The 27,777-nt window shown below is 43.5% G+C and overlaps 2 protein-coding genes across 3 annotated transcripts in view; one reads left to right on the top strand and one right to left on the bottom strand.

Moving 5' to 3' along the window:
- Positions 1 to 9,749, bottom strand: part of kiaa0825 (KIAA0825 ortholog) — a 608,024-nt gene extending 598,275 nt beyond the window's left edge. Inside the window, exon 1 of one of the 2 annotated variants that reach the window (XM_041185961.1) lies at positions 9,658 to 9,749. Coding sequence is in view for 1 of the 2 variants with exons in the window: in XM_041185962.1 (XP_041041896.1) it covers positions 9,545 to 9,583 (39 nt within the window). In the remaining variant the exon portion in view is untranslated. Of the gene's footprint in view, positions 1 to 9,544; positions 9,634 to 9,657 lie in introns of those variants that run through there. The other variant, XM_041185962.1, reaches the window with a different exon arrangement.
- A 4,812-nt stretch (positions 9,750 to 14,561) lies between these two features.
- The window catches only part of slf1 (SMC5-SMC6 complex localization factor 1), a 72,717-nt gene continuing 59,501 nt past the window's right edge, over positions 14,562 to 27,777 (top strand). The window contains exons 1-4 of the mRNA XM_041187076.1: positions 14,562 to 14,634; positions 15,671 to 15,784; positions 25,690 to 25,768; positions 26,538 to 26,778. Coding sequence (XP_041043010.1) covers positions 15,671 to 15,784; positions 25,690 to 25,768; positions 26,538 to 26,778 — 434 coding nt within the window. The 5' untranslated portion in view covers positions 14,562 to 14,634. The remainder of the gene's footprint in view (positions 14,635 to 15,670; positions 15,785 to 25,689; positions 25,769 to 26,537; positions 26,779 to 27,777) is intronic.

Here is a 27,777-nt window from a genome sequence, read left to right as displayed (position 1 = left end):
AACCATGTTGGCTCTTCCCCATTACCTTGTGTTTTCCTAAGTGCACAGCTATAACCCCTTTAATGATCGACTCTAACAGCTTCCCCACGACAGATGTCAAGTTAACTGGCCTATAGTTACCCGTTTTCTGCCTCCCTCCCTTTTTGAATAGAGGGGTTATATTTGCTACTTTTCTGTCTATTGGAGTCTTTCCAGAATCTAGGGAATGTTGGGAAATTAACACCAACGCATCTAACACCTCATTAGCCACCTACTTTAAGACCCTAGATCTGGATCCGGAGACTTGTCAGCCCACAGCTCCATCAGCTTCTCAGTACTACTTCCCTAGTGATTTCAATCTCACCAATTCCCCTCTCCCCTCCACCTCCTGATTCATAGCTATTACTGGAATGATTTTTATATCCTCTACAGTAAAGACAGAAGCAAAATATTTGTTCATTTCATCCGCAATTTCCTTATTATCTGCTATTAACTCCCCATTCTTACTTTCTCGAGGACCAGCACTCGCTTTACCTACTCCTTTCCTATTTAAATACCTGTAGAAACTCTTGCTGTTTTTACATTTCCAGCTAGCTTCTTCTCATCCGCTAATTTCTTTCTCCTGATTAACCTTTTAGTCGTTCTCTGCTGTTCTTTACATTCTGGCCAATCATCTGACCTGCCACTCATCTATCAGTCATATACTTTCTCCTTAAGTTGAATCTTTCCCTAACTTCTTTAGTTAACCATGGATGTTTAGTCCTCCCTTTAGAAATTTTTTTCATAGTAGGAATATACTCAGAGTTTTCTGAAAAATCCCCTTAAATGTCTGCCACTGCTTCTCTATTGATCTATCCCCTAGCCTAGTGTCCCAGTTAACTTCAACTGGCTCAGCTGCCTACATAGTTGCCTTTAAGTTTAAAATACTAGTCCTAGACCCACTCTTCTCCCTTATATGTAAAATTCAATCATATTGTGGTCGCTGCTACCTAGGGGTGCCTTTACCCCAGGTCATTAATTAATCCTGTCACATTACACAATACCAAGTTGAATATAACCAGCTCTCTGGTTGGTTCAAGAACTGAGAAACTATCTCAAAAGCATTCTATGAATTCCTCATCCAGTCTGATTTTTCCAGTTTATATGTAGATTAAAATCACCCATAATTAATGCCGTTCCTTTATCACAAGCACCCAATATTTTTTCTTGTATACTTTGTCCTACATTGTGATTACTTAGGCAGCCTGATGAGCACTCCTACTAGTGGCTTTCTCCCCTACTATTCCTCATAGAAAATAATTCCGTTCCTGTTTGAAAATATAAGCATCGTAAATTTTGATAATGCAGATAAATATCTTTTTATTCAGCATTTTTAAATGTAGGGCAGTTATAGGCGTTCAAGAGGTTGCACACTTTTGAACAGAAGAGACTCAGGGGAGATTTAATTGAGGTGCATAAAATTATGAAGGACCTGGGTAGGCTGGATGGGAAGAACCTATTTCCATTAGCAGAGAGGCCAATAACCAGGGGCAGAGGGAAGTTGAGGAGATTTTTTTCCCACTCAGAGGGTGGTGGGAGTCTGGAATTCAGTGTCTGAAAGGGTGGTAGAAGCAAAAATCCTCATCACATTTAAAAAATATATGTTTATGCACTTGAAATACTGTAACCTACGGGATTAAGGACCAAGAGCTGGGATTAGTCTGGATGGCTCTTTCTCAAGCTGCACGGGCATGACGGGTCAAATGGCCTTCTTCTTTGCCGTATATGTTTCTATGTATTAATGGCATATTTAAAATGTTTCCAAATAGGATCACTTTTATAAGAAGCCACAATGATCTTTTCTCAGTTACAACTAATTATCACCAATATATATTATCAAAACAATCAGTGGATTCTTTAAAACAATCTGACAGCTTCAGAGCCATTTTTATATCCAGATTTTTTGAATTCAAATTCACATACTCAAACTACTATGATGAGATCTGAACTGATTATTGTTGGTGATTATTGTTCCATTCTCAACTCCTCAGACAATGAAGCAGTCTGGGCCCACACGCGACATGACCTAGACAACATTCAGACATGGGCTGATAAGTAAAAACTAATATCTGCGACGCAGTGCCAGCCAATGACCATCTCCAACAAGAGAAAGTCTAACCACCTCCCTCACCATCAACATCCTGCAGATTATCATTGAGCAGAAACTGAACTGGACCAGCGACAAATATTGTAGCTACAAAAGTAGGTCAGAGTCAAAATTATTTGCAGCGAGTGACTCACTTCCTGACTCACAACAGCCTTTCCACTATCTACAACACACAAATTAGTAGTGTGATGGGATACTCTCCACTTGCATAAAATGAGTGCAGCTCCAACAACACAAGAATTTTGACACCAACTAGGACAAAGTAACCTTCTTCATCAGCACCCCATCCACCAACAAAACAGTTGGTCCCTTCACCATCTGTGCACTGTGTACTACAGCACTACAGCAACTTGTCAAGGCTTCTTCGACAGCACCTTCCAGATGCCCAACAAGAGCAGCAGGCACTCAAGAAGCCCATGCCTCCAAATAACACACCATCCTGACTTGGAACTATAGTCGTCATTCCTTCAATGCCACTGGAACTCCATTCCAAACAGCACAGGGAGAGTTTCTACACAACATGGACTGCAGTGGTTTGAGAAGACAGCTCACCATAACTTCTTAAGGGCAATTAAGGATAGGCAATAAATGCTGGTCTTTATTCTTTCATGGGATGTAGGTGTCACTGGCAAGGCCAGCATTTGTTACCCATCCCTCATTGCCCTTGAACTGTGTGGCTTGCTAGGCCATTTCAGGGGGCAGTTATGAGTCAACCACATTGCTCTGGGTCCGGAATCATTTGATGCCATTCACCTAAAATTAACTAAGCCAGCACTGAACGTGAAGGAACTTAAGGTACAAATTACATCCAGTGAAAATCAAACTTCTGCCATCTTACACACTAGTTTAACAAACATTGCTAAAAAGCCATCCCCCATCTCCACCAACCAATAAAGCTGAACATGCCCCTCCCCACCGCAATTGAATTAATCGCCATTACAAGGTTTCACTAAATAAAAGGCTCAATTCTTACAAATGATGCTGGCAGCAATTAAAGTCAATACCTCAATTGTGCTTTTAGAGCAATGATTAAAATGACACAAGTAAGATTAAACGGGCATTTTTCACCACTACATTGATGGTCAGATGTTACGACCACAGCTGATATTATTCGCTGAGCAAGCCAAATCGCAGAGGAGAACTTGTTTTCCTGATCATAACTTTTTTTTTGTATCTTAAAAACAAGAGGAAAACTACTAATCCGAGGAGCATAGCATCCCAGTAACACTTTTACAATTTTAAAATTAAAGATTTATTAACAAAAAGAAAAAACACTTAAACACACAAGATTAAAATTACACAGTTAAACAATCTTACAAAACATTCCCCAAAAAGTCCACTTGGTCAAAATACACAAGTAAACAGCTAGGCAACAGGTCCCTTATAGATTTTTAACAATAAAAATCCAGTAACATCACCCTGTCAAAACTGCTGTCACTTTAGTAACAGGTATACCACATGACTTCTCACTCTCTTCCACTCTGCTATGGAAATCCCAGAAAGAAAGGTTCAGAAAACAGACTGCTTTTTGAAAAAAAAAACTTCTCTGGCTAGAAACTGGATGGCTGTTTCAAATTCACAACTTTTCTCAGCACAGAGCTGGTCTCAGGACATCTCCCCCACACAGCCAACACAACTCAACTAAACATCTCTCCTTAAATATCCTTTTCCCATTTGATCTTAGACTCCATTGTTCTCAGCACCTCTTTGATCTCAATTTTTTTCTAAATATAAAAATTTTTCATGTCTTCCTATTGCTTCCACTTTTGAGTAAAATAAAATTTAATAACCTTCCCTTGTTTACTTGTGAAACCGTTGCAAGTTGTAAAAGCCCTTGTCACTTCTAAGCTCCCTTTGAAACAACTGAAAAGTCATGTTCCTACTTACGTTATAATGCAAATTTCAAACCCAACCTATTTACTCTTACAACCAACTTCACCATAGCCTCCCATTACATGCATCAATCACTTTAATCCTCCATCTCTGTTCCCATAGACAAGCTGTCTTTACTAACCTTCCCCAAGTTTAATTACACACACTCACTCACTGCCTTCTTTACAGAATTCCTCCATATTCCCAAATTTTTTTTAAAAATTCCAACTTCACACAGATTCACACTTTGCATCTGAATCCTACAGACAAGTTTATCAGCAATAGTATGCAACCATGCTAGCGTTCTCAGGCATAATGGGAATTTTAAGGTTTCCCCGAGGTGAATTTTGAGGTTGGGCAGGGGGAGGTCATTTAATTGGGTGGGACGGTGCCACGTTGGGACTCTGCCACCTTCCGACTTCTGACCCAATTAAGTCCAGAGCAGGCAGGCTCATGGATGGCCTTCCCACATCCACTGCCAATTGTGGCCCTTAAGTGGTCAATTAATGTCCACTTAAGGGCCTCATCCTGCCGCTGCTGATATTCAACCAGTGGTGGGTGGGGCAGTCATCATGCAGGAAGCCTAAAAAGCAAACCCTGTCATGCTTGCCTGTGAGCTCTCGGGAGAGATGGGATCCTTGTTGTCAGGCATTCAGCGCCTTATTGAGAGATGTAGCATTGGGAAGGGCAAGTCTGTTGAGAGCCACCCCCTGCCCTTGCTGCTGATCCCTCTCCTCCCACTCTCATGACATCCACCCTGCCCTCACGCGGCCGTGACCTGGGTTCCTTGCTGATTCTGGGCCTCTGGTGGTTGCTTTACCGGCAAGAGCCAGCACTCCTGGTGGCACTGACAGCAATGATGAGCTGCCAACCCGACTGGTCAGCTGTTCTCGAGGAGCAGGATTTATGCCCACAAGTTCGTTGACATCGGGTAATGCCGGCTGCTGGCCACTGAAGTGCCTGATTGTCACTTAATACACAGCCCTTCCCCAGAAGATGTGACGTGGGGCGCTCACTGGCTCTCCAATGGCAGGCAAGACCCCCCGACCATTGCCTGGATTAAATACTGCTTGCCAATTGCACGAGCAAGAGGTTTAGTGAGATAACAATAACTGGACGTTGACTGTTTAAAGAACAAGAATTATAGTTTTAACTGGAAATATTAAAACACATGGAGAAGTAATTTTTATTGTAGTTGACTAGATTGCACGAAGCTACTTTTCAGTTCTAGCAGTTTAACCATTTAAGCCATCACTCTTAAATAAAAGGACTGGAATAGCAAAGGAACTCAGTAAAAGTGAAAAAAGTATGGTAAGTGAAGGACAAAGGCGGCAAGCAAAAACAAGAAAGAAACTACAAGAATTGGGAATGATTAAACAGGGTACAAGAGTCCAGAACAAGTGGAACACATATTGGATAGCCAGTACCAGATCAAATAAAGAACTTGGGAGCAATTTCTTTGGAGAAGGTGGTGAGAATGTGGAACTCATTGCCACGTAGAGGGGTTGAATTTTGCTGCTTAACTTGAATTTCGGCTACCAGGGCCAAAGGTGTGATGTGACCCTGCTTGAGCAGTGGCAGAACCTATCATGACCAGTAATGAACAATTAAGTGGTTGTTGCAAGGCTGCAATCCAATTAAAGACGTTTCCCCAAGAGCTACCGCCCCAATCAAAAGGGACATCAACTCAGTAATATCAGCTCTAGCAGACCTCAATGATCTGGGTAGGTGGGGGAGGGAAATGGTGTCACTCACCACCAGCAGTACTACTGCCTCAGAGACAGCCATTCTATTCAGTTGGGTGGGCCTCCATTGGCCAAGTGCCCATAAGGGAGATACGCCCCCACCCCCCGCCAATAAACCCCAGAACCCACAGTGAGGCTAACAGTTTTCACCCAGTGGGCTGCCCACCCAGTAGCATGTTGTCACAACATAGGCAAAATGCCCATGATGGCCCTTGGTTTGTGACTTCAGTGGCTCAAAGGCCATCCAGTGGGCAGCCAAGTGACCAACTTTACTGCCACTGGCAATATGGCACAGTGGCAGATGGGCTTCCCTCATGACAACTCCCGCTGCCATTTTGCCAGCCCTCCCGCTTCTCAGGTGATTGCCATTGAGTCAGGGAAATTCAACTCCAACTGGCTGAAAACAGGTAGCATTGATGCATCTAAGGGAAGGTTTGATGTATAGATGAAGCACAAGAGAATAGAGGGGTAGGGTGGAAAGAGGCTCACATAGAGTTTAGGACTGGAGAGTCTAGTAGGATCGAATGGCCTGTTTTTGTGTAATGTAATGTAATAGGCAAAAATGCAAGAACTTGCTGAAAGCATGTTTGAACTAAGCATACTTTAATCTGTACACCAAATAATTTTAAAGAGAACTAATAAATTAGCCAATAATTTATTTAACTAAAGTCAGAGATCCATACATCAAACAACAGTAAGAATCAACTGTCACCACTTCCACAGGGATTCTTATTGTATCCCACTGATGCTAACATCAATTAATCTATCAGATTACAGAAGTCATGTCCTTCCATCTAAATTACAGAATTAATGTTCAAAGTATATGATTGTTAACTTCTTGTATAGAACTTCAGAAGTTATGTTTGAAATCCAAATACTGATTATTCATACAAGTAATAAAGCTATTGCTTGTGCTGTTAAAATTGGGAAGTTAGATTTTGTTTATGACAGCTACCATTTATCATCAAAGCTGTGTTTGTGTAATCTTTGAAGGTTAAAAATCTTATTGATATGCTCATTATCAATGAGCAGATTTCCTTCCCTAAGGGGCATTAGTGAACCAGATGGGTTTTTAAACAACAACTGGCAATGGTTTCATAGTCATCATCAGACTCTTAATTCTAGATTTTTATTGAAATCAAATTTCACCATCTGCTGCTGGGTGGGATTGAAACCGCGATCCCCAGAGCATTACCCTGGGTTTCTAGAATACTGGTCCAATGACAATACCACCATGCCACTGCCTCACTGGACTAGTAATCCAGAAGCCCCCAAGGATCTACCTTTGGCCCCTTCCTATTTCGCATCTCTATGCAGGCAGCAAAAACATGTCAGGTTCCACATGAACGCTGATGTCGCACAGCTCTACCTCATCACCACCTCTCTCTGCACCTCCACTGCCTGATTTGTCACACTGCTTGTCCGACATACAGCACTGGATGAGCAGAAATTTTCTCTACCTAAATATTGAAAAGATCAAATTCCTTGTCCTTGTTCCCACTTCAAACACCATTCCATTGCCACCAACTCCAGCCTGCTTCCTGGTCACTGTGTAAGGCTGAACCACAACATTTGCAACTATGGCACTGTATACATTTATACATAGGATTAGGATTGGGTCTCATCTCTTATGATTAAAGTTTCTGCTTTCTTTTAGTTATGGATAGTTTGTAGATTTGTACTGAAGATAGAAATAATGAAAAGGTTAAAAGTTGTTCCTTCCAGGATACTTCAGGGTTTAATATGTCAGGGTGAAATTTAGCTGGTACTGTTGTTTAAGTAATAAAGACAAAAAATATTGGAAAAACTCAGATCTGGCAGCATCTGTGGAGAGAGAAACAAATAAGAGTTAACGTTTCAAGTCCCTATGACTCTAAAGATGCTGTGCCAGACCTGCTGTTTTTCCAGCATTTTTTGTTATTGTTTCAGATTTCCAGCATCCACAGTATTTTGCTTTCATCACTGTTATTTAAGTGTTTACTGAAGGCACAGGGTGTGTGACTTATATATTTTCATGACTGCATTGTGGGATAGCCGAGACAGTTTGGAGATAGGTGGAACAATGGAGACTTAAGGAATAACAGGTTCGCGTTATTTTGACAGAAATGCTTCCTTGTTGGAATCTTGTTTTATGTTAACACTTGACATGACACAATGAATCAGCACTAAATGTATTCCAAAGACTTTGTTTGTGAAAACCCTAAGCTTTTCTTTAACACATTGTAGGAAGAGTCAGGTTCAAAAGGGGCGATAAAGCTTATGTGTCTACCCAGGGAAAGGAAGGGGGTAATAACTTGTTTCTCTGTATGTCTGCTGCTTAAAAACAGCATATATGTCTGAACTTGGGCAAACACAATAAATAAATTTATGGCTGCAAACCATATTTTGGTATCAGAATCAAATTGCTAAGAGTGTCCTTTCTGACCAATAAGCTTCTGACACCATGCCCACTCAATCACTGCCTTTAACGTCATCCCTATCACAGCTCAACTGTTATTGAACCCCACATCAATGTCTTGGTTATTTCTAGACTCAACTATTTCATGGTTTTCAGGTCAGCTGCTCAGCTTGCTCATTCTGTGAACCTGAGTTCATCCAAAATGCTATTGCCCACATTTTTAAACAATTCATTCGTGGGTTGTGAGCATGACTGGCAATTCCAGCATTTACTGGCCATCTCTAATTGCCTTTGAGAATGACAACTTGCACCTAGATCCAATCATCCATTACCCCTCAACTCACTGACCTACACAGAGTTCCAGCTTGGTAACACCTCAAGTTTAAAATTTTCATTCTTTTCAAATTTCTCCATGGCCTTGCACTTTCCAACCTCTCTAACCTTCTCCAGTGCTACAACCCTTTTTTGCAATCCTCCAATTCTGATCCCTTGCACATCCACTATTTGCATCCCAAAGTCATTGGTGGCACCCTCACTATTTAGGCCCCAAAATCTGGAATTTATTGTTCAAACCTCTCCACTTTGCTCTTTTTTTTAACCCCTTAAACCTACTTCTTTTACCAAGCTTTGTCCACCTGTCCTAATATTTCCTTATGTGGCCTGGTGTCAAATTTTGTTTGATAATGCTTCTGTGGGAAACTGGGGATGCATAAGAATCCAGATTTAGAGTTCTAAGTTCAGAGGAATTGCAGCAGATAAGGAGACAAGGCCATAGAAGGATTTGAGCACAAGCAAGAGAATTTTAAAAATTAGGTGCTGCCAGAATAAGAACCAACAACATAGGAACACAGGAATGATGGGTGAACAAGACTTCTTGTCTGTTAGGATATGGGCAGAGTTTCGGATGAGCTCATGTTTACATAGGATGAAAAGTTGAAAATGAGAGCTGGAATCGACGGATCTGGATCTAACAAAAGCACTGATGAGGGTTTTAACAGTAGATGGGTTGGTTTTGAGCAGACAAAATTCAGGCGTCAACTCGAGTACTTTGTTTCAATTAGTTCTACCATGTTCAATCACGTAACAACTAAGGCCTAAAACAACATTAGACTATCTTAAAAACAAACATAACAGAGAGAACGGTTTTGCTACTCAACCGAAGGGAACGAGTAAAAGTAAAACCCTGTTGTAACATCCTTCCATTACTACATTGTATATATTACATGCTCAGTGAGGCCTGATACCAAAAAATAGAAAATCATTTCTCCGCAATTGGAAAAAAAGCTTTGTTTGTAAATAACAAAAGACTACATTCGCTATTTGTCCATTCGCAGGTCTGGGTTTGTATTTGACGATAATCACTGTAACATCCCACAAGCATCGATTGTGCTGCTACTCACGCACAGAATAGTGAAACAGCACCAACTCCTGGAGCGGGGTCATTAACCGTATGCGATATACCGGCACTGAAGGGAGGTGAGAATAAGATAGCAGATATCCCTTGAGTTAAGACTTACATGCGACAACGTGGCCTTGCCCCAAATTCCTGCCTTTAAGCTTCACCAACCTGTTTACAAACGCGCGTCGCCCAGAGACGTTAGCGTCATTCCCAAAGCCCGGATGGCACGTGACCAGGCTGTACTACCTTGGGAGCAATGGGGGGGAGGGGGTGATTAATTTGTTTTAAAAATAAGCTTCGTGGAAAAATACAAAATGCCTCAAATCACTGTTGGTTGCTTAAATTTAGCTGTAGTTAAATAAATAATTCCGCCTTATTTTCTATTTGTTGTATGTGTCTTTTTTTGCCACCAGCGTGTTAAGTAGTGGAGGCGATCGGAATTGTTAGCAGTTTGGCGCGAGGGATTGGTGTAGATGTGGAAAGCAACGGCCTTGAGCGCGGGCTTGATCTGAGCAATTCATTCACATGAACTTGTGCTGCCAGCGGTTGCTGTAATACCTTTCTTGCACAGGTGGGAGGACTTGAGGTAACCGACTGACGGGGTAAACATGAGGATGGCTTGTTCCTGTTCATTGTAAAGACAAAGGTAATATCCAGAGGTTTATAGATTTCCATCCGCAAATACGCATATCGCCTATAATCTGTTTCTATTTATGTATGGTCAGTTAAATCCTCTTCGCAGTACAAAAATATGCTCCCTGTTCTGTTGAAGAGTCATACGGACTCGAAACGTTAACTGTGTTCCTCTTCGCAGATGCTGTCAGACCTTCTGAGTTTTTCCAGGTATTTTTATTTTTGTTTTTGTGTTGAATATGCTCCCTCTGTTGTCCCGCTGAGTTACCCAAGCACGAACTCCATGGTCGGAATTTTTGCGGGCCCGGAAAATGCGACGAGTCGTTGAAAAGTCTATAGACTCCGGCCGGATTGGAAAATCGTGCCGGCGGGAGGAGTCGTAAAATTTCATCCCATTATCTTTCTCCCTGACAACTCGGAGACTTAGCTTGACAGTTTGTAACCCTGGTTCCATATTGGACCCTGTGATGAACTTCTGAACAGATCTGTGACCTTTCCCACCTTTATAACATCATCTGACTTTGCCCCTGCCACAGTTAATCTGCTGAAACGCTCATCTAAGCTTCTCTTACCTGTCAACTTGACAGTAAGAAAAGCAGGAGTTGACCATACAGCCTCTCAAGCTTGCTCCACCATTCAGTACAATTATGGCTGATCTTCTGCTTCCACTCCATTTTCCTGCATGTCCCTTGATTCCCTGAGAGACCAGCGACCTGTCTATCTCAGCCTTTTTAAATACACTTAATGCTAGAGCATCTGTAACCCCTGGGATACATGATTCCAAAGATTTGCAGCCCTCAAGATATTTCTCATTTTGGTCCCAAATGATTGACTCCTTATGCAGACACTGTGCTCTGGAGTCCCCAGCCAAGGGAAACAAGTGTCTACCCTGTCAAACCCCTTCAGAATCTTGTATATTTCAATAAAATTACCTCATTCTCTAATCTCAGAGAGTGTAGGGCCAATTTACTCAGCTTCTCATAGGACAACCCTCATTCCAAGGACCAAATTAGTGAACCTTAGATATACTACCTCCAATGCAGAGATTTCCTTCCTTAAATATGGAGGCCAAAACTTCATACAGTACTCCAGCTGTGGGATCACCAAAGCCCTGTACAATTGTAGCATGATTTCTTCATTCTTGTTCTCCAATCCCCTTGCAAAAAAGCCAACATGTAATTTGACTTCCTATTTGTCTGCTGTACTTGCATGCTGACTTTGTTCTTTGTACAAGTACACCCAAGACCCTTCGAACATCAACGTTTACAAGTTTCAGGTCTTGTTTTTGAAAAAGTTGCTTTTCTATTATTACAACCAAAGAGAATATCCTCTCATTTAACTTGTACTCCATCTGCCACCTTGTTGCCCACTCACTTCATCTATATATATCTTTGCAGCCTCTTTGTGTCCTAACAGCTTGTGTTCCCAGCTTTGTATTGTCGTTAAATTTAGATAAAGAAACAGAGTTTTGTATCTTCACCCAATTTTTTTTCCCTATGGGGAAGCGTTGGAAGGATAAGTAGTCAACATGGTGAACCATGTCATGGACCCTCAATTTGTGGCTAATAAGTCCCGAAGTGGGACTTGAGCTCCTGACTCAGGCTGCTGCATACTGAGCCACAAGACCTCTTGTAAATAGCTGAGACCCCAGCTCTGAACCTTGCAGCACAGCTTGCCTGCCAATTTGAAAATGGCCTGATTAGCCCTATGCTTTGTTTCCTATTAGCCAATCCCCTATCTAAGCTATTATATTACCCGTTATTTTGTATGTTAAACTTTTGTGCAACATCTTATTGAATGCCTTTTGGATATCCAAGTATATTATATCTACAGGTTCCCCTTTATCTATATGCTCAAAAAACTATATTTGTCAAATACTATTTCCCTTTCGTAAAATCGTGTTGACTTTGTCTGACCATTCTATGATTTTCTAAGTGCCTTGTTAAGACTTAGATTATTATATTACTAATATTATTAATAATGGATTCCAGCACTTAGCCTGATATCAGTCATCAGGAAAGTGCTAACTGGCCTGTAGTTCCCAATTTCCCCCTCTCTCTCCTTTCTTGAATAGTGACATTACATTTCCTCCTTTCCAATCTACTGGGACCATTCTCAAATCTAACAAATTTTGGAAAATTATAGCCAGCACCTCTTTATCTCTGCACCTGTCTCTTTTGGAGTCCTAGGAAGTGGGCTGTTAAGGGGGTGGGGGTGGACTGGGGGCTAGTTGAGTCGGAAGGGGTTGTCAGGTCATTGGTTGGTTGGGCTAGGTCACCGGGGGTTGGGGGGGGGGGGGTCGGTGACATAGGAGTGGGGTTAATGGGGAGAGGGAACTTGGGTTGGGGCCTAGTCAGGTCATCAGAGGGGTCAGTGTGAGTGATTTTTTTGGGGTGTGGGGGGAGGAAGGGGATGTGGTTGGAGCTGATTGTGTTGTTACCTTGGAGTTTGACTAGGATTTTTTCTGTCTAACATTTCCTGGGTAACTATCCAAATAAGTCATAACTGTTGGATGTCCCCAACCTCTAACTCAGAATTCGAGACTTTCAGAGGGTCCCAGAGAGCAGGGGAATTGCCCATAAGCAGTTCAAACTTCCTGGGAAATTCCCACAGCCCCTTATGTTTGGACTTCTGATGGATCCGCAGTACTTATGGTCTCTGACTACCCAGAGATTGGAAGATCTGGGCCATTGTGTATCCTGGAATATTTATTTCCCAACCTCAGTCACCTTGTAACCATGTATGTGTAAATATTAGATCCAAACCATTTAGCTTCATTTCTGCCACCATTTGTTCAATTTTTTTTTTTGCTGGTGTTTCGCCCCATCCACAGTCCTGGTTATGCTATTCGCCAGGCCGGTGATCCAGCCCAATTTAAGTGAAACCATCCCAACAGTATATCTAAGATGAAAGCAAAATACTGCGGATGCTGGAAATCTGAAACAAAAACAGAAAATGCTGGAAAAACTCAGCAGGTCTGACAGCATCTGTGGAGAAACAGAGTTGACGTTTCGAGTCCATATGACCCTTCTCCTGAAGAAGGGTCCAACAGAACATCTCCCTCTTTCCTGTGTATTAGTGCCATGCCCCACGAAACACCAATCTTTAAGCCATGTGCTTAATTCTCTTAGCTGCTTGACGAGTGTCAATCAACCCATGTTCAGGTAATTGCCCAGTGATGATTATCTTTTGAGGTTCTGTGTTTTCATCTGGTCCGTAACTCCACAAACTCTCAGCAGAACATTATTCCTAGTTCTACCTATGTCATTGGTTCCTTTGTGGACCACAACGACTGAATCCTCCCATTCTCACTCAAAGTTCGCCTCCTAACCACGTGGAGATGCCCTTAACCTTAGCACCAGGCAGGCAACACAACCTCTGGAGTTCCTGCTCACAGCTGCAGAGAATAGTATCTGCTTCCCCCCCCCAATTTTATCTTCCCCATCACTACTGCTTTTTTTTTTGCTCCACCCACTTGAATGATGTCCTGCACATGATGCCATGGTCAGTTTGTTCACCTGCAATCTCTGTTCTCATCTGCATAAGTAGCAAGTACCTTGTACCTCTCGGTCAAGGTCTGAGACTCATCCATCACTACGTGCTGGATCCCCATACCTGCCTGAATCACTGTCACATTCCCCCATCTCTGACCATTGACCAACTGTAAAGCTCTACTTAACCTAAGGGGTATGACTGCATTCTGAAAGTGTTCGGGTAACTCTTGCCCCTTCCTCCCTGATACCCCAATTTTTGCAACTCTGATTCCAGCTCAGCAATTCTGAGTTGAAGTTGCTCAAACTGCAGATGCTTACCACGCATATTGTCTGGGACTGTGCACAGATTCCCACATGTCGCAGTTGTGGTATGCCACCATCCTTGCTTTGACTATCTAACCATATTTTCTTTGCTTAGTTAATTAGTCACCAAGTTAGTTAGCTAAAATAACAGCAAATTACAGTCTCCTAGCCTGCAGGGAAAAGAAGAATGCTCTCCAGCTACTGGAAGTAAAACAAAAAAGAATTAAAAAACAGCACCTCCTTCACCCTCTGCACTGAATTCCCACTTACACCAAATTGCTAGCTTAGAATTCGGCTCATGAAACACCCTGTTCTCTATTCATTATGTGCTTCCCACCCTGTCCTAATAGATACCAGTTGTCCAACCTTTGCATGCGAGGGGCCACATTTCATTTTTTTTTTCCCTCACTCAAGGGGCCAGTGAGCAAATTTTGGAAAGATGAGGTTGAGCACAACATTAACCATGAATTTCAAAATAGAAGGTGAGGTTTGAAGAGAAGAAACAACTTGCTGAGCAAAAATAAAAAATGTCAAAGCAATAAATTGCTATTTTTTTTAAATGAGTAATTAATGAAGATGACCATTAGTGAGTGTGTGTCCAGCTCACTCCGTCTCAGGGTGCTCAATCACTCAACCTCATCTACGCCCACTGTGAATGTGTACAGGTATGTGAGGGTGAGTGAAAACCATGAAACATGCAAACACTTCCTCACACTTCTTCAATCACTCACACCCATCAAGTCCAGGTGGTTTGGAGATTAAAATGCAGAGGAGAGGTTTGAGATGGCTGTGAAGATTCTTCCTGCCTTATCTAATGCTCCGGCTGGACCTAGTCCTGCTGTTGCTGCAAACACTGCTCCCACATCATGACTTCTGTAGTCCTTTTAGGGGACCTTGTCATCTTCTTCGCATCTCCCCCCCCCTCCCCCACCACACCCCGGGCCACCATCTCCAAAGCACGCAGTCTCTCAGATACATAACATGTAGCATCTCATAATACTATTAGAGAAATGATGGGAGAATTTCTCAATATTCTGGCCAACACTTGTTCTCAGCCACCACCACCAAAAATAGATTAATCAATCACTCATATTGCTGTATATGAAATATTGCTGTGTTAATTGGCTAAGCAAGTGTGTACACTTCAAAAATAACTCATTGGCTGTAAAGTGCTTTGGGGTGTCCAGAGGATATGAAATACACTACTGTATTCCAAGTTAATTTTTAAAAACATCATCTGTCTATAGACATGTTAAGTTTACAAACCTTGCTTCTGTAATTATACTGGGTTAACTTTTTTTCCATTACGAATATGGATACAAACTATCCACCTTAACTTCTCAGTATAAATGCAACCTCTCTCCAATGGTGGTGCTGTATTGCCTCAGCCTGTACAAAAACGAAAGACATTCTTTAGTCAACCTTTAAAGTACTAAACAAAAATAGGGACAGCATATTTATTTTTAATTGGGGATTAAGCATGTATTTTTATATTAATCTATCTGAAACTTATTAAAAATCTTGCACTTGCATATCTTGGTAGAATTGCCCTCTAATCCTACTTCATCTGCAAACATCACCTGGTTTTGACCTCATAACTGTATGTTTGTTCTATAATATACTTCCCCACCAAAAACATTTGACATTCACAAAAGAATAAATGTGATCTTGTGTACTGCTAATTATAGTTTTTATGCACAGATGGCTGGACTAGCACAGAATCCTATAATACAGTTGACAGGATTCAAACATTCTGAAAAAGAAGCCCTTGTCAAACTACTTACTCAGCTAGACTGCATTTATTTCCTTGCACAGGTAAGTCCTATTGATTAGGCAAAATGATATTGAAAACTTTATCTTTTTAGCTGGTTTAATTTTGCTTTTACATAGTTTTTTTTTCCAAATTGGATTCTTTGAAACAAGAACACAGTGCTTTTGTTCTTTTTTTCCTTGTTCTCTTAGTTTCAATTGACTAACAGTGCTTTACACTATAATTGTCATTAACCATCATCATAAGTAAAAGCAAAGCTTATGCAGCAAAGTTTGCTCCCTGGCTATTTCAAAAATCTTGAAATCTAATACAGTGAGTCCTCACTTAAAGTTGTAGTTGCCTTTCCGGTCTTGCGGTCCTACGTCAAGCCTGACACAAGACAACAAACTTCCGGTGCTAAACTGGAATACGGGCTTCATTAACTGACGTTAAAACTGAACGACTTTAAAGAAGGCAACTTAAAATGGGGGCTTACTGTAAACTGCTTTTCAAAATGTCAAATGTGGTAGCCAATTTGTACACCACAAAGCTCCACGAAGGACAAATGAGATACGCAATTCATTTATCTGTTCTCAATCAATCAGCATTGAGGAAAGTTGGCTAGGGCAATTGGGGAAAACTTCCTACTGTTCCTTGAATAATGCCACAGGACCTTTTTTTATATTGGTATCATCAGCAGACAGGCCTTGGTTCAGTGTCTTAACCAAAATCTAGTACCTCCAACAATGCAGCTTTTTCTCAGTGTTGCACTAAAGTGTTAGCCCAGATTATGTGCTTAAGTTCTACAATAAGGAGTGAATTCACAACTTTATTTTGCTTAATTACCTATACCCACTCACTCAAACTGTCTAGCTTCTGAACCTTTTTGTGAACAAGGGCCCTGGAGATAAGCAGCAAGAGGGCAGGAAAAACACCTTTGACTTGTAGGAGGGAAGCCACAAGCTGGAAAGAAGTGAGAAAAAGGGTCAGGAAGTGGCACAGGCTGCGAACCTCTAGCTGGGGGTGGGGTCTAGAACAAGGGGTCACAGTCTCGGGATACGGGGTAGACCATTTAGGACTGAGATGAGGAGAAACTTCTCTCCGAGGGTGGTGAACCTGTGGAATTCTCTACCACAGGACGCTGTGGAGATCAAGCCACTGAATGTATTTAAGAAGGAATTAGAATCTTGGACTCCAAAGGTGTCAAGGGGTATGGGGAGAGCGCAGGAGTACAACGTTGAGATAGAGTATCAGCCACGATCATATTGAATGCTGGAGCAGGCTCGAAGGTCAGAATTACCTACTCCTCCTATTTTCTATGTTTCAACCCAAGACCACCACCATATTTGGTAAAGAAACTAGTCTGAGGAGTCACATGGTGGAGTAGTCATGTTTGTCCCTTTTAATCTTTTAAATGCTGTCAGCAGAAAGGGAGCAGCAAACAAGACAGTAGGAAAGAGGCTGGAACATCCAAAGGTCTCCAAGCCTGTTCCATTTTGAGTACACCATTTAAGCAAACTGACCACCTGGCAACGAGACTATAATCGACTAACTGCATGATCTGCAGGAAATCCACCACATTGAGGGAGTCCTGAAAATGACTTCAGTGCATGGTTTCTGCTGTTGAACTCGCCTAATCTACACTTCAGGAGTGAAGAAGTTCTTCCAGTGGGTCTGCACATAGCTTCTCCAGAACCAGATGGCCACGTGAATTATTAACTGTTTTTTTAAAAAAAATGTAAAAGTGCACTGTTCCCTCCGGCTGCACTTTCCTGGAGTGTGTTTGTGTATGTGATTGTGTATGAGTGAATGGCATAGTGATAGATTTCAGAGTGAGTGCTTGAATAAACAATCTTCCTCCTCCTTGTACTATGCCCTATGAGGGTGTTAGTCACCATGGACTTGCATTGGACTGGTCCATGATTATGGTTAGCAAAATACTGCAGTTGTTTGCTGCTGCCTTCAGTAGTATGGCTGACCAGGAACCCTTTGCCCTTACTGCCTGCCATCAGGCATGTTAGAAGGATTTACAGGCTGATGATCAACTTGTTTGGCCACGTTATGAACGCACCTTCCATGGCCATCAAGTCCTGAAGTGGGACTTGCACCTGGAGTTGCTGCAGAGGAAGGGATGCTAACACTGCACCAAAAGACCTACCCCCCTCCCCCCAACTAAATGGACAATAATCGTTTGTTTAATCAAGGAATGCTTGCTGCTGATTATTCAAATTGTCCACACGCTCAGGGGTTAAAATATACACACCTTCCTTTCAAAAGCTTACAGGTCACAGACAGTCGGGAAGGAAACTGGGATTTCAGCAGTTTTCTCTTACCCCATCCATAACACGAAGGTGTGCAATGATCCCTTGGAGGGCGAGGCTGGAGAATTGATAATGGGAAATGAGGAAATAACAGAACTTTGAGCAAATATTTTGTATCCATCTTCTTGGTAGAAGACAAAGCATCCCAAAAATAGTTGAGAAACAAAAGGGAGTGATGACGTTAGAATGATCATTATCACTAGAGAAAAGATAAAGGGAATATTAATGGATTTATTGTAAAATAGAGTTCTAGTGGGATGTGTCCTTGCGTGTATGTGTGTGAGATTTAATTGAATTAGCCTGGGTGCTTTGATCTAAGAAGAGAGGTTGGGTTTGAAATGTTAATTAGGTAAACATGGGAAAGTTCAGAAACATGGGTGTCAAGGGAACATTTACATTTCTAAATGAACCAGCCTGGATTGTTTTCAAAGGAGGAGTGAAATGTGTCACCTACCAGGTGAAGTTTAGAAACAGTGTATTTATTTCTCCCAAAGATTACTGATAAAACCCGCTCACAGCACTAAGTTTTATTATCCAAAGACACAGTGAAACAATGAGTATTTGCATTCAAAGAGGAAGATATGTTTAAAGAAGAGACTTGTTTGTTTGTAAGGGAAGGCATTTTTAAGATCTTACAAGTGTGAAAAAGCCTTTAGCATCTATGTCTCAAGCTGCTGTCTTCAAAGTACCAAAGTTAAGAAAGCTTACTTGGAATTTGACTTATCCAGGGCATCATGTTTCTTTATAAAAACAAAAAAACTGCGGATGCTGGAAATCCAAAACAAAAACAGAATTACCTGGAAAAACTCAGCAGGTCTGGCAGCATCGGCGGAGAAGAAAAGAGTTGACGTTTCGAGTCCTCATGACCCTTCGACAGAACTTGCGTTCAAGTCCAAGAAAGAGTTGAAATATAAGCTGGTTTAAGGTGTGTGTGTGGGGGGCGGAGAGATCGAGAGACAAAGAGGTGGAGGGGGGTGTTGGGGGGGTGTGGTTGTAGGGACAAACAAGCAGTGATAGAAGCAGATCATCAAAAGATGTCAACTACAATAGAACACATAGGTGTTAAAATTAAAGTTGGTGATATTATCTAAACGAATGTGCTAATTAAGAATGGATGGTAGGGCACTCAAGGTATAGCTCTAGTGGGTTTTTTTTTATATAATGGAAATAGGTGGGAAAAGGAAAATCTTTATAATTTATTGGAAAAAAAAAAGGGGAAGGAGGAAACAGAAAGGGGGTGGGGATGGGGGAGGGAGCTTACGACCTAAAGTTGTTGAATTCAATATTCAGTCCGGAAGGCTGTAAAGTCCCTAGTCGGAAGATGAGGTGTTGTTCCTCCAGTTTGCGTTGGGCTTCACTGGAACAATGCAGCAAGCCAAGGACAGACATGTGGGCAAGAGAGCAGGGTGGAGTGTTGAAATGGCAAGCGACAGGGAGGTTTGGGTCATTCTTGCGGACAGACCGCAGGTGTTCTGAAAAGCGGTCCAGTTTACGTTTGGTCTCTCCAATGTAGAGGAGACCACATTGGGAGCAACGGATGCAGTAGACTAAGTTGGGGGAAATGCAAGTGAAATGCTGCTTCACTTGAAAGGAGTGTTTGGGTCCTTGGACGGTGAGGAGAGAGGAAGTGAAGGGGCAGGTATTGCATTTTTTGCGTGGGCATGGGGTGGTGCCATAGGAGGGGGTTGAGGAGTAGGGGGTGATGGAGGAGTGGACCAGGGTGTCCCGGAGGGAGTGATCCCTACGGAATGCTGATAAGGGGGGTGAAGGGAAGATGTGTTTGGTGGTGGCATCATGCTGGAGTTGGCAGAAATGGCGGAGGATGATCCTTTGAATGCGGAGGCTGGTGGGGTGATAAGTGAGGACAAGGGGGACCCTATCATGTTTCTGGGAGGGAGGAGAAGGCGTGAGGGCGGATGCGCGGGAGATGGGCCGGACACGGTTGAGGGCCCTGTCAACGACCGTGGGTGGAAAACCTCGGTTAAGGAAGAAGGAGGACATGTCAGAGGAACTGTTTTTGAATGTAGCATCATTGGAACAGATGCGACGGAGGCGAAGGAACTGAGAGGATGGGATGGAGTCCTTACAGGAAGCAGGGTGTGAGGAGCTGTAGTCGAGATAGCTGTGGGAGTCGGTGGGTTTGTAATGGATATTGGTGGACAGTCTATCACCAGAGATTGAGACAAAGAGGTCAAGGAAGGGAAGGGAAGTGTCAGAGATGGACCACGTGAAAATGATGGAGGGGTGGAGATTGGAAGCAAAATTAATAAATTTTTCCAAGTCCTGACGAGAGCATGAAGCGGCACCGAAGTAATCATCGATGTACCGGAGAAAGAGTTGTGGAAGGGGGCCGGAGTAGGACTGCAACAAGGAATGTTCCACATACCCCATAAAGAGACAGGCATAGCTGGGGCCCATGCGGGTACCCATAGCCACACCTTTTATTTGGAGGAAGTGAGAGGAGTTGAAGGAGAAATTGTTCAGCGTGAGAACAAGTTCAGCCAGACGGAGGAGAGTAGTGGTGGATGGGGATTGTTCGGGCCTCTGTTCGAGGAAGAAGCTAAGGGCCCTCAGACCATCCTGGTGGGGGATGGAGGTGTAGAGGGATTGGACGTCCATGGTGAAGAGTAAGCGGTTGGGGCCAGGGAACTGGAAATTGTTGATGTGACGTAAGGTGTCAGAGGAATCACGGATGTAGGTGGGAAGGGACTGGACAAGGGGAGAGAGAAGGGAGTCAAGATAACGAGAAATGAGTTCTGTGGGGCAGGAGCAAGCTGAGATGATCGGTCTACCGGGGCAGTTCTGTTTGTGGATTTTGGGTAGGAGATAGAAGCGGGCCGTCCGAGGTTGGGCGACTATCAGGTTGGAAGCTGTGGGAGGGAGATCCCCAGAGGAGATGAGGTCAGTGACAGTCCTGGAAACAATGGCTTGATGTTCATTGGTGGGGTCATGGTCCAGGAAGAGGTAGGAGGAAGTGTCTGCGAGTTGACGCTCAGCCTCCGTGAGGTAGAGGTCAGTGCGCCAGACAACAACAGCACCACCCTTGTCAGCGGATTTGATGACAATGTCAGGGTTGGACCTGAGAGAATGGAGTGCAGTAAGTTCAGAGAGAGACAGGTTAGAATGGGTGAGAGAAGCAGAGAAATTGAGACGACTAATGTCGCGCCGACAGTTCTCAATGAAAAGATCGAGAGAAGGTAAGAATCCAGAGGGAGGGGTCCAGGTGGAGGGAGAATATTGGAGATGGGTAAAAGGATCCGTTGAACTGGGAGAGGACTGCCCAAAGAAGTGAGCCCGGAGACGAAGACGGCGGAAGAAGAGTTCAGCATCATGTCGAGCCCGAAATTCATTGAGGTGAGGTCATTATTTTAACATAGGAGCTCCAACAGCATGTAAATGCTGACTGTGTTCAATTTTTGCCTGCAGAACAGAGAAGAGGATTTGTTGGAGCTGATCACTCATGTACTCTGCACGCATACGCCACACCCCAACCACATTGGCCCAGTTGAGGCCTCCAGCAGCTTCTGTCCATACTACCGGTGATCAGTCCCCAGAAGATAGTACGGCTGGTCGCAACCCCCTTCCCCAATGGCCACCTTGGACACATTCGGTGTCCATCACTTTGAATAGCACATAGGTCTTAGCGCCCATGGCAAGGAGGTGCAACAAGGTGTGGTGCCAATGCCAGCAGATGGCATTTGGCCACAACACTTGAGGCTCCCCTTCCACCATCTCATCAGCATCAATATGGCATGTGTTGGAGTTCTGAATATATATCTAGTAGCCTCCCCTGCTGGTTGCCCCCAGACTACTCAAATGTGACAAACACCAACATATGCTGCGGAGAGAACTCATCTTCTCCTCAACCACTAAGGCTGATGTAAGCATGGTCAGTACCCATTTGCCCACCCAGTGTGCGCCAAATGCCTAATGCAGTAACGATAGCAAGAAGTGGCGGAGGGGCTCAAAGGCTAAGGCTACTTGCTGGGCCAAATGGCCAAGGCTGACATGGTACTCACCATTCCAGAGCGCAGCAAATCATTGAATCTCTTGCGGCACTGCATGCCTGTGCGCCACACATCATCATGGGTGCTGACAGCGTCACCAACCTCCTCCCACACCTGCCTGGTGACATGGGGGGCCCTCCTCCTCCCCCCATCGTCCGGATACCATACATCCCGACAGCTGGAAACCTCTTGGAGGAGGACAGCAAAGCATGCATCAGAGAAGCGAGTGGCACAGTGGCCCCCCACTGGCCTCTCCTGCAGCCTGCCCCCCTCCTCCTGCTCATGCCCAACCACAGCTGACTCCGCCCCCCCCCCCTCCATGTGGCCAAGGGGCACTGCCTCAAGCAGGCTGCCTGGCCACTCTTTATACAAATTGCCGGTTTCCTATTGGAACCGGTGGTTGGAACATGCCCGCCCGGCGACTATTTTCCCGTTCTCCACAGGAGTCACTAACCCGCTGGGTGGGCCTTAATTGGCCCACCCGCAGAAAATAGTGGCACGGCCTGTTTCGGTGGCGGCAATCGGCTGCCCGCCTGCCACCGAGTCGTTCGGGCCCGCCCGGCTGTCAAAGGCAAACTTCTGGCCACAAAGATAATAATCTCTGAATTACTACCTGACCCTCAAGCAAATTAGCATGGGATAAATAAGATCAGAGCTGAATGCATCACTCAAACATTGGTGTGAGAGAAATAGGCTTTGATTCATGGGGCACTGGTGCCAGTATTGGGGAAAGAGGGAGCTGTACCATTGGGACAGCCTTCACCGGAATCATGCTGGCACCAATGCCCTGGTGAATCACATAACAAGAACTGTAGAGAAGGGTGGGTGGAGAAGGGTTCATGTGAGGGGAGATTTGGAAAGTTAAAGAAAAAGTAGCAGGCAGTAGTGGTCAGATGGCCTCAGGAATGCCAAATGGCAGGTTACGTACCATTGGGTAGTGAGAGTGCAGAGGTACCTGACTTGGATGCATGCTGGCCTGGAGAGTTGCGGTGATGAGGAAACATTGCAAACACTTGCGACATTTGCTGTGGATCACAGGAGATTGACAGGTCACATTGTTGACCCTCATACCGTTAGGAGGGGCATAGACCGGGTAGACAGAAGGCAACATTTCCCCTTGGCGCAGGATGAGTAACATGGTGGCACTTATTTAAGTTGAGTGCCATGAGGTTCACAGCTGAGGTGCTGAGGACCTTTCGGTCAGAGTAATGTGGGGCGCACTGGCTGAAAGGATAGTGGAGGTCTCAAACCCCCTGAGATGCAATCAGTTTTTGGCTGTGCAGCAACGATGCCATGGCATGTTAGGCCATGGGGATAGTGGTCACAAATGGGGTAAGGTGACTTTGGAAGGTAGTGGAGACATGATTCCTCAAGGGGACGAGGGACCTTTGTGTATGACCCACACGTCAGAGTGTGTCAGTCTGTGAATGAGCAGCATTAACGACTGCAGCAGCCATCAGTGGTTTAGATGGTGGACAGAGTGAACGGAACCGTGGACCTCAAATACCTGGACCCCAGCCTCGCCGCATTGGTGACAACTCCAGAGGCACATCATCATTGCCAGACTCAGCATGTGCCTCGTACCCTGCAGCCCTCCGGCTGCTGGCGCCATTGGCCTCGCCGCCACCTGCTGCCCTGGCCACCTACCTCCTCCTCAGATTCATGGCCTGCTCCTCAAAGGTCGTGAGGCGCTGGAGCAGGGCGTGCCCACCTCCAGATGTCCTTAACCCTGGCAACAGGTAGGCCACACAGCCTTCTGGACTCGCTCACAGCTGCAAAGAACTATATCTATCATCTATCTCCCTAACTATACTGTCCCGTACTACACTACATTATTTTTAACTCCGCACACCCCCTGCCCAATTTAATGGCTTCCTGCACCATGGTGCAGTAGTCAGTCTGCTCATCTTCCCTGCAGTTCCTGCACTTGTCCACACAAGTTGCAGGAACTTCAAACCTGTTTAACAATTGCAAGGACTGAAGCTCCTCCAATTCTATCTTTTGGATTTCCCTACCTGCCTCGCTGACAGTCACACCCTCCTGTCTACCTAACAGTGGACCAAATTCCAATTACCTAGCCTAAGGGGTTTAACTGCCTCCTGGAACAAAGTAGGAACTTTCCCTTTCCCTGATGCATTACAGTGCCTGAAGCTCGGTGTCTAGCTCATCAACTCAATTCCAAAGTTACTCCAGTTTGCTGACACTTCCTGCGGATATGATTGCTATGGATTGCACAGGTTTCCATCAGTTCCCACATGCTGCAGTTGCAAGACATCACCTGCCCTGTCATCTTTATTGTGTTTTATTTAATGAATTAAGTTTAGAAATATCACTCAGCGGTTATCTGTAGTATCAAGTGATTTAACTAGTTAAGCTATAACTTTAATGCAATACTTATATCTCCCCCGTACCAGTTTAAGCTACTGCCCATATTTGGAGAGGAATAAAACACTTAAAATTTACCAACCTAATTTATTCTGCTGAGCTTCAGCTCTTGGGTGCCGTTACTGGTCTCTGACTCCCTCTCTCAGTACACTCCCTTTATGTAAAAGTTCAGACCAGTACCTTCTCCTTCACTGCACCAAATTCCCAAACTCCCACTCTGTCTCGAATTGCACTCAATGATGAGCTGTTATTGTCATGCTTGCTTACTTCTTTGAAATGTCATCTTCCATTGCAGACTGGACATGTCTTAACTCCCACGCACCTTTGCTGTGTTAGCCCATATCGCCTGTTTGATCCCTTACACCTAGTTATAAGGTATCACTAAGTAAAACATGCATTTGTCGGGAAAAAGATTGAGGCTGAGTACTAATGCGAGTCGAGCATTGCGTGGCTGAAAAGATGTCAACTTATATGCAAGTATATGCAAAAAGTGATTTTTGGGGCCAGAATAATTGGGTTGACTTGTATGCCGCAATTTATGGTAGCTACACTGCAATGACATTCATAGATAATGGTGGCGAGGTAAAGCTGGATTTCATCAACATACATGTGATGGAAGCTTATGGCTGATGATGCTGCACTAAATGCTGTGTCAGAAACAGATCTCCAGAGAGTCACTGGTGCATTTACTGAGTCATATGAGAAGAAGTGACTTACACTCAACATTCAGAAGGCCAAAGTCATCCAGCAAGCTCCAAATGCACATGCCCAGCCCCATCAGTGATGTGTAGCGGAGGGAAAATGCGCACTTTGTGGTCTTGTTCTACACCTCACAGAAATATTATGGACAAAACAAGGTAAATTAAATTTAGCACATACATTATTATTGCATATAGGTCAAAAATCCGTCAAGTACATGGTGAGTGCATTTGAATTAGCACAAATATTCAGGTGAATAAAAAGGAAAAATATTGAAAATGCTGGAAGTACAATTATGTTGACCCTTTAATATTGCTGAAGCAGTTAAGATCTTGAAAGATCAAGCTAGATTGGGCCAGAAGGCTTTTTTAAAAAAAAAACAACTATGGCTTCCCATGTTCTTCTAAGGAAATGTGATTGTAAAGTGATTTTGTTTTTAACTCTGTTCCTAATGTTACTGGGGACACTTACTTTTAATGGAAAAATAATGCTCCAAATGGTGGGGTCTTTAGAATGCTCATTTTACTAAGAGGGTTGTTTCTTTTCCTCTAAAATTAGGAATATAAGCAGCAGTGCACTCATATGATAGCAAATAAACCAAGTCGAAGTGAGAAATTTTTAGCAGCTTGTGCTGCAGGTGAGTGAACGTGTTTCATTTTTACCTTGCTTGAATCAAAATAAGCTTGTTCATATTGGATGAAAAAAAAATCTTATTGCAAATAGAGTGTAGGCAGCCATATGCACTGTAAATAAACATGCACATTTATTTAATCCCCTGGGATAGCAAATTATTGCAGCACGAGCTCATGATTCAACTGATTTTGCTGCCCCAAGGGACCTGGTCAGATGATTATTGCTGCTGTGCCTTCTGCTCCAATTGTCATTACTTTATGTGGATGCCAATTGTACCTGGCATACCTACTTCACTCAGTGTACCTCGTGTGCTGTAAGTAAAAAAAAAATCCTGGTTTTGGAATAGATCAGGAATTCCTGCCTCAGCACAGATTCCATTTTTGAAGCAATGCAGCAGGTATGTGTTGCAGCCAGTACTCATACTGATAAGACCATTAGGGACGGATAATGTCTTGAAACGAGAAGGGTGAAGGACCAGAGTTGGTCTGAACTGTGTGGTGGGGAAACTGTACCACAGTAAACTGTTTAGAAGCAGGAGTACATCTGGGAGCTAAAAGGTTACAGTGGTTCATGTCTGAATTGTAGTAAGAGAATATTTGTTTCTGAAGTGAGAGAAAGATTGAAGGGGATTGTTCTTTGATGAACCTTAAGCAATTAAGAACCTATCCATTACTATGTCTTATTGCTTTTCCTTAATTAACTTTTTAATGCAGTAATAGCTATGAAAAACTGCTGTAAATCTGTTTGTCGTCTCTTTCCATCTTCCATTTTAGGGAATTGGGTTTTAACTAAAGATTACATCATTGACAGTGCTAAAAATGGCAGGTGGCTCGATGAAATACAGTACGAGTGGGGATATAAGATTCAAAGTAATTCACAGTATGCTGTGCCAATAGGATCGGTACCGAAAATATGGCGTGAGGAGCTGGCCCGTTCTGGCATACCCGGAGTGTTTCACAACTGGAAAGTAGTGCTTCTGATCAATGATGAAGCGAGAAGAGCTATTTTCAAAAGGTACTGTTCAGAAGGGGCGTTACTAATGTTTCCATATCCTATAATATTTGTTTAATCTGGGATAAATGGTATTTATCACAGGGGTTGCTGATTATGAATGGAGACATCCTATTATGTTAACCCAACATCTAGCACTATTGGAAAAGTGATAGCATTTATACAGCACCAAAAACATGCTGAAGCACTCCGGAGTGACACTCAAAGGAAAATGAATGCCCAAAAGAGAAAATAAATGGCATAGCCAATACATTGAGGGATGGTGTTAAAGGTGGCACAGGGGGTTAGAGGGAATTACACTGGTAGCTACAAGAAGAGAAGGATGCATGAGAAACTAGCATAAGAGGAAAGAAAAGTTCCAGTGGGTTATTCTGAAAAGAAAAGATTAGAGATATGCAGGGGCGGGGGGATACATGGAGGTTTAAACACGAGGAAATGAGTCTAAAATTGGAAGTGTTGACACAACCAAAAGACAATGTAAATCAGGAAGAAGGTAGATAAGGGAGTGGTACTTCGTGCTGGATAGGAAGTAGACACCAGCATTTTGGGTGGGCCAAAATTTGGAGGGTGGAAGGTGCAAAATTGGCCAGAAGCCACTGGTGTAGTCAAATCTGGAGATGACAAAGGAATGCTTGAGTGATTTGTTAGCCTGGATTTGCTAGCTTAGTGCAGTTCCAACAACTGTCAAGAAACTTAACACCATCCAGAACAAAGCAACCCACATGACTGGCACCCCATCCGCAGCCTTTAACATTCACTTCCTCCACCACCGATACACTGCTGCCACTGTGCATACCATCTACAGGTTGCATTGCAGCAACTCGCAAAGGTTTTGACAGCACCTTCCAAACATGTGACCTCTACCACCTCCAAGGACAAGGGCAGCAAGAAGGACAAGGCAGCACTTGCATGGGAACACCACCACCTGCGAGTTCCCCTCCAAACCACTTGCCATTCTGACTCGCTGTTCCTTCACTGTCGCTGCATCAAAATCCTGGAACT

This window comes from Carcharodon carcharias, chromosome 4, assembly GCF_017639515.1.
Source record: "Carcharodon carcharias isolate sCarCar2 chromosome 4, sCarCar2.pri, whole genome shotgun sequence".
Classification (NCBI taxonomy): Eukaryota; Metazoa; Chordata; class Chondrichthyes; order Lamniformes; family Lamnidae; genus Carcharodon; species Carcharodon carcharias.
The sequence above is the reverse complement of the archived record's forward strand: the minus strand, read 5'-3'. Positions and strand labels throughout refer to the sequence as shown.